The 5,652-nt window shown below is 41.2% G+C and overlaps 2 protein-coding genes across 2 annotated transcripts in view; one reads left to right on the plus strand and one right to left on the minus strand.

Annotated features, from left to right (window-relative positions):
• Positions 1 to 1,792, plus strand: part of SARC_04983 (hypothetical protein) — a 2,340-nt gene extending 548 nt beyond the window's left edge. The window contains exons 2-5 of the mRNA XM_014301169.1: positions 657 to 806; positions 1,063 to 1,211; positions 1,331 to 1,400; positions 1,620 to 1,792. Coding sequence (XP_014156644.1) covers positions 657 to 806; positions 1,063 to 1,211; positions 1,331 to 1,400; positions 1,620 to 1,748 — 498 coding nt within the window. The 3' untranslated portion in view covers positions 1,749 to 1,792. The remainder of the gene's footprint in view (positions 1 to 656; positions 807 to 1,062; positions 1,212 to 1,330; positions 1,401 to 1,619) is intronic.
• Positions 1,793 to 2,433: 641 nt separating this feature from the next.
• Positions 2,434 to 4,951, minus strand: SARC_04984 (hypothetical protein). Its single transcript, XM_014301170.1, has one exon. The coding sequence runs from the start codon at positions 4,848 to 4,850 to the stop codon at positions 2,598 to 2,600; it is 2,253 nt and encodes a 750-aa protein (XP_014156645.1). The 5' UTR covers positions 4,851 to 4,951; the 3' UTR covers positions 2,434 to 2,597.
• Positions 4,952 to 5,652: the final 701 nt, after the last annotated feature.

Raw genomic sequence — 5,652 nt, forward strand, 5'->3', positions numbered from 1 at the left:
TTATAATATATTGTGATTATATGTATAATATATATATGTGTGTGTACGTGTGTGTGTGTGTGTGTACACATTCATGTATACATATATATATGTCTGTGTGTGGTGTTTTTTGTGTATGTGTGTATTCTATTTATATATCTATCTATCGATCTACCCTTCGATTTATCCTACCTTTGTATGAATATATATATATATATATATATATATGTGTGTGTGTGCGTGTGTGTGTTTGTGTGTATCTTTTATATAAATATATATATATGTATATGTATGTATGTATGTATATATTTATTTATTTATGAATCGCACTGTGCGCAAAAGATACCATTTACTCTGGAGGGCGAATATTTCTATATCGGGTTCAATTTATTCAATACGCCAAAATGTTTATATATACTTTAACTTGACCCAGCAGTATTGTGCTAGCAGCTATGGCCGTGGACGTAGAACGATCCAAGTGTAAACAAGTTGATATATTGTTTTACTATTCGGCGATAAAAGATGCATACATGAATCCAGGCCTGCATTGTGATAAGTATTTCAGCCGGGCTTATATCGGCCAATGGAGAAATGTATTGTTTGTAACATTTTGACGGCCACCCGTCTGTACTTTTGTCAGTGAACTCAATTGTGCGGTCTTCTTTTTTTTTATGCAGTATTTGCCAGTCAAGGATGATCGTGTGATAGGTGCCGTGTTGAACAATGGCCGTGACGCATTTCAAGTCGATATTAGAAGTGCGCAATTGGCATCTCTACCATACCTATCGTTCGAGGGTGTAACCAAAAAGAATAGACCTGATTTCAAGGTATGTGTTGAAACTTCGTCCTGAATTGATGCGATGCTGCTTATGGCAGTATTGTATTTTCTCAAGTACGAGTTTGTAGGTGTAGATGATTCAATGCAGAATTTGTTCTCGGCACTGAGATATCAATGTAATCCGATGCTGTGCGACGCGAAACGTGATTTCAATCTGGTACTATCGTTGCAGTACATGCGGACATCGATCTGTTTCTTCAATCTATATTTATTTATCTACTTTGTTCCATATTTGGACCTATCAGACGGGCGATCTTGTCTACACTCGCGTGCTTGTTGCCAATAAAGACATGGAGCCGGAGTTGTCCTGCGTGAACGGCCAGGAAAAGGCAGATGGGATGGGCATCTTGACCGGTGGATTCTCATTTCAAACCTCATTAGGGCTATGTCATAGGTCAGTTAAGTTTACATGGTTATTTCGAATTGAAACTTTCAGTTTGTGGTGTAAGTTACTGAGAACTTCACAAGGGTTTTTATAAACTAAAGTAACGGTTATGTTTGCACTATTTGCAGGTTGCTTCGTCCGAAGTGTACACTTGTAACCGCACTCGGTGAGCATTTTCCATACGAGATGACAGTCGGGGTATGTTGGGTTTTTTTATCAAGTTATTCTAAATTTTATCGATTGATATGGTAGCCTCATATTAGTCAAGTTAGTGTTTGAATTTGAAAAATCGACCACGTCACCCCTCCCCTTTTTTCGTTTGTGTGAGATGCTTGGCACTGCAAGGTTTGTAATCCCGTTGGAAACAGGTTAGTCATTTTGTCTAATCATCTTTGAAATGATGGCCTACTTTTGCAGTTGAACGGCATTGTATGGGTAAAAGCTGAAACCCTCGAGCAGACAATAATTGCCGCAAATGCTACGATAAATTCTGAATTTCTGAACGAGGCGGAGATAAAGGCTATGGTGAAAAAATTATGTCAGTAACGTATAATTTAGAGTCAAATGCGAATCAATAAAACTTAGACAACATTACCTTTATTTTGCTCCTTAGTATTTGGTATAGAATAATGCAAACCGCAAACTGATGTGACGCAGCCTGCTTGCATTATGCGTAGACATACATCGTGCTTCCTCACATCACCAGTGTCAGGAAAGAAAAGAATAGACGCGGAAATCGATTACAGGTTTGTTCGACATCATTCTATTGATTCACCATAGCAAATTGTTTAGAGGCAATATCAGTCATCTATCAAGTATACACAGTTTACACGTATCTTATGTGTATTCCGTCCGCAATATAAAGCCTATCCATGTAGTACACGCCGAGTCAAAACACTGTAACCACTATCGGGGAAGACGCATAGTGCAGCAACGAGAGTGAATGATTAGTCATCAAAATTCTATGTATCAGATCCCAGATGTAAATGCACGCAGGCACGCTGCAAGCGTATGCAATTGGAAAATAATTATAGATCTCAATGCTTTGCTGAAGTTACCATCATGGATATGCAATCGTCAAGGAGTCAGTTGGGGTATATGAATCAAGAAATTAGGCGGCGATTGTGTCTCCGGTATTCGGCATTTCTGTTGGAATTCAGATTTTTCGCTGTGTATGCAAGCGCGGTGGACCATAAAACACCCCTGCTTGTTACTCGAACTGTGTGGGGTAAGTGATTTTGCTGATAGCAACATACTAGCCGAGAATTGAATCATACAATTTGAATGGGCGAGAAAATACTCGGCTATAAATACAGTTAGTTGTAGTACTGTGTTGGAGCCATGCAAGTGAGCCTGAGTCCTTGCAGAGAAAATCAATGCTCCAGTTAATTAAATCTATTTGGTTCGAGTCATCAACCACCTGTGAAGGTCTCCTTGGTTTAAAATTAATGTAGCGTATGTCTTCTCGAATGTGGTTCGAATAGGAGGATCAGCCTCCTTGAGTAGATTCTCTACAGCGCACTTCAATTGTGGGCCGCGTTCTCCGCTGTTACGCCCATGGCCAACCATAAATTTCGGAGGCAATACAGCAGAAAAGTTCATCGCACTTTGTATTGTATTGTCACCTAACAACGCCAAAATATCTCTCATTTCCGAGTGACAATCGCATCTATCACGCGTATGCTCCCATGTAGTACTGGCACCCATATCAATGTCATCGGTGGTCCCACTTTCTATCTCTACAGTTTGTGGAGAGTTTTTACTTGCCTTCCGGCAACTTAGCTGCGCAACTAAAGCCAATTTGACTGCAGCCTGGGCCATATACACAGTGTGGAAATGTAGGTCGACCAGCCCCTCCGTGAAAAACTTGCCCCAATATTTTTCCAACAAGTTACAATCTCTCACCATCTGCAGGTACAACTCATCTCGCAAATCATCCTGTCCTGAGCGCCCAGCAATTTCAATGACACTCTTGTACGCCACTTGCAATGATATCTGGCCCGACTCGTTTCTGGCCACAAAGCCTTCTTGCAACGAACGAAACATTTCAACTGATCTCTTCCAGTCCCCGAGATCACCCAACGCTTTTATAGTGGTTGTATAAGTATGGTTTGAAAACTTAATCCCCCTCGTTCGCGCGGCGTTCAGGATCCAATCGAGCCGGGCCTTGATAACAAGCTTTTCGTTCTCCTGAAAGCCTGTTTGTATGCTGTTTGACAGCGCAACTATCATAGAATTGTACAGCAGAGAATCTGCTGACACACCTCTGTCGTCCATGAGTGTGAAGATGGTTTGGACAGTACCCCACTGTCCTTCACTGACACACAACTGGAGCACCACCTTACAAGTTCGATTACACTTGTAACCACCATGTTCTGACAACATGGCTTCCAGTGCTTGATACGCACCCTTCAATTGTTTAGTCCGCGCATATGCTGAGATCACACCATCGAACGCCGTGAAACTTAATTTGTTCCTTCCAGAGTCATTTCCGTATTTGTTTGCTGCGGAGTACATGCTCAATACTCGCTCATCGTATTCCGCTCTTGCACAAGCGACTAAAAGAGTATCGTATACGCGAAAAGGAAGCTGAGGAGCAACCTTTAGCGAAGTCATATGATCAAAATATCGTAACGCCCGAGGTAAGGTTTCAGGAATGACACAAAGCGCAGCCACCAGTATACCCCATGACTCCTGCGAAGGAGCAACGCTGTTAGTCTCCATGGAATTAACGAAAGCTAATGCCTCGGTAAGTTTGTTCTCGTCTAGCGCAATCGCAATCGCTTGGTTGTAATGCGCAACGTTTAGCTGGACATCACTAGATCTTGATCTTCCCTGTTCATATGACTTCAGATCTCGCATTACTTCCAAGGCTATGAACAGTTGCTTTTCAGATATAAAAGCTGCGATGGCATTATTGTACATGCAGTGAGTAACAGTCCTTTGGTGACGTTTCACAACACCCAGCAACTTCATTATTTGTTTCCAACGGCCAACTTCAGCCAAGGCTTCTATCGTCTCTACATAGCATTCAGCATCTAATTCATACCCACTCTCCGTCGCGAAAGTAACCACTTCGTAGCACAACTGAGGGTTTCTACTCGTTCGAAACGTCTGTATCGCCTTAATACAATCACGTGCCGCTAACGTGCGATTCCTCAGATGCATATCTGCCTCTAAAAAATTCATATGTCCAGGGTTAACCCTTGATATAACCAACCTATTAGCCTGACCTGCTGACAGCTTGGTCGGCGACTTGCGACTGTGAGATTTTTTTGCTTTAGACAAGACGGCCTGTACAATCGAAGTGGCATTCTTAGGTCGATCTGTACGCACGTCGCTATTACGGGAGGGCAACCCTTTGGGTGTTCTATGGACAGAAATATCTTGCGGTGCCGTGTATTTAATTTCTCCGTTCTTTTTCCTTCTCGTTGGATGCTTGCGAATGTTGCTTAGTTTACAACTGATCAATTGGTAATCACATGTGCTGAGACTGTCACTAGAGTAGTGCACTCGACAATGACTGCGAACATAGCCAGAAAGATAAGTTGGTCGACAGTAATGATAGGTATGTTCTGCGGTATATCTAATCCGTGGTGTATGCAAGAATGCGCATACCATACTCGCAGTCCAAGTAATTGACACCATGTTGTCATAGGAGCGGTGCAAATCTTGTAAATACTTCTAAGTCTTCACGCATTATCTATTGTTGTTACAATTCCTACTTGAATCATCCAGTTTCATCGCCTTCTAAAACAGCACCCGTATACTACCTTGTATTTATAGTTATTTATTTATTTTTCTAGCGTAGCCTCTTATTGTATTTATTTATATTTGTTAGAAAAAGATCTTCAAATTGTGACATATTTATGTTTTGCACTGATATAAGTTCCTAACACGAGAAAAATGTGGGAAGTAGGAGTTGTACAAATATAACTATATAATATAGATACATGGAGAGTATTATAAAGCGACCTTGCTGTATATAGAGTATATAAAGTGACATTGTAACCAACTATTTACTTGCAGTGTGCCCACACCTAGACGATGGATCACAGTCGGTAGCTCTGAATGGATGTCGTTTACTCAAAAGACTCTACAGACCTTCCACTATAATCGATCAGCTGAATGGTGCTTTCTCCGATGTATGGTGCTTTCTCCGATGTATGGTGCTTTCTCCGATGTATGGTGCTTTCTCCGATGTATGGTGCTTTCTCCGCTCCAGATTGTACTACAATCCTACTATAGCCTAGTGAGACTCGTTTAAGCACATGGGTACCAGACTGGATGATATACAGTAATCTATTTGACATTAATTTATCAATTATAGAAGCTACCGTTGTATAGTTGACATGGCGAATTTTTTCAATTCGAATCTTTCTGGCATCCTCTATCAATTACCCTGTTACCGAATAGATTCAGACCGAACGTCACAAAAAAGTATATTTCA

Source organism: Sphaeroforma arctica (genome assembly GCF_001186125.1).
Source record: "Sphaeroforma arctica JP610 unplaced genomic scaffold supercont1.301, whole genome shotgun sequence".
NCBI classification, from domain to species: Eukaryota; class Ichthyosporea; order Ichthyophonida; genus Sphaeroforma; species Sphaeroforma arctica.

Coding starts and splice junctions, on each gene's coding strand:
- SARC_04984 (XM_014301170.1), bottom strand. CDS start 4,850: ATGGTGTCAATTACTTGGACTGCGAGTATGGTATGCGCATTCTTGCAT.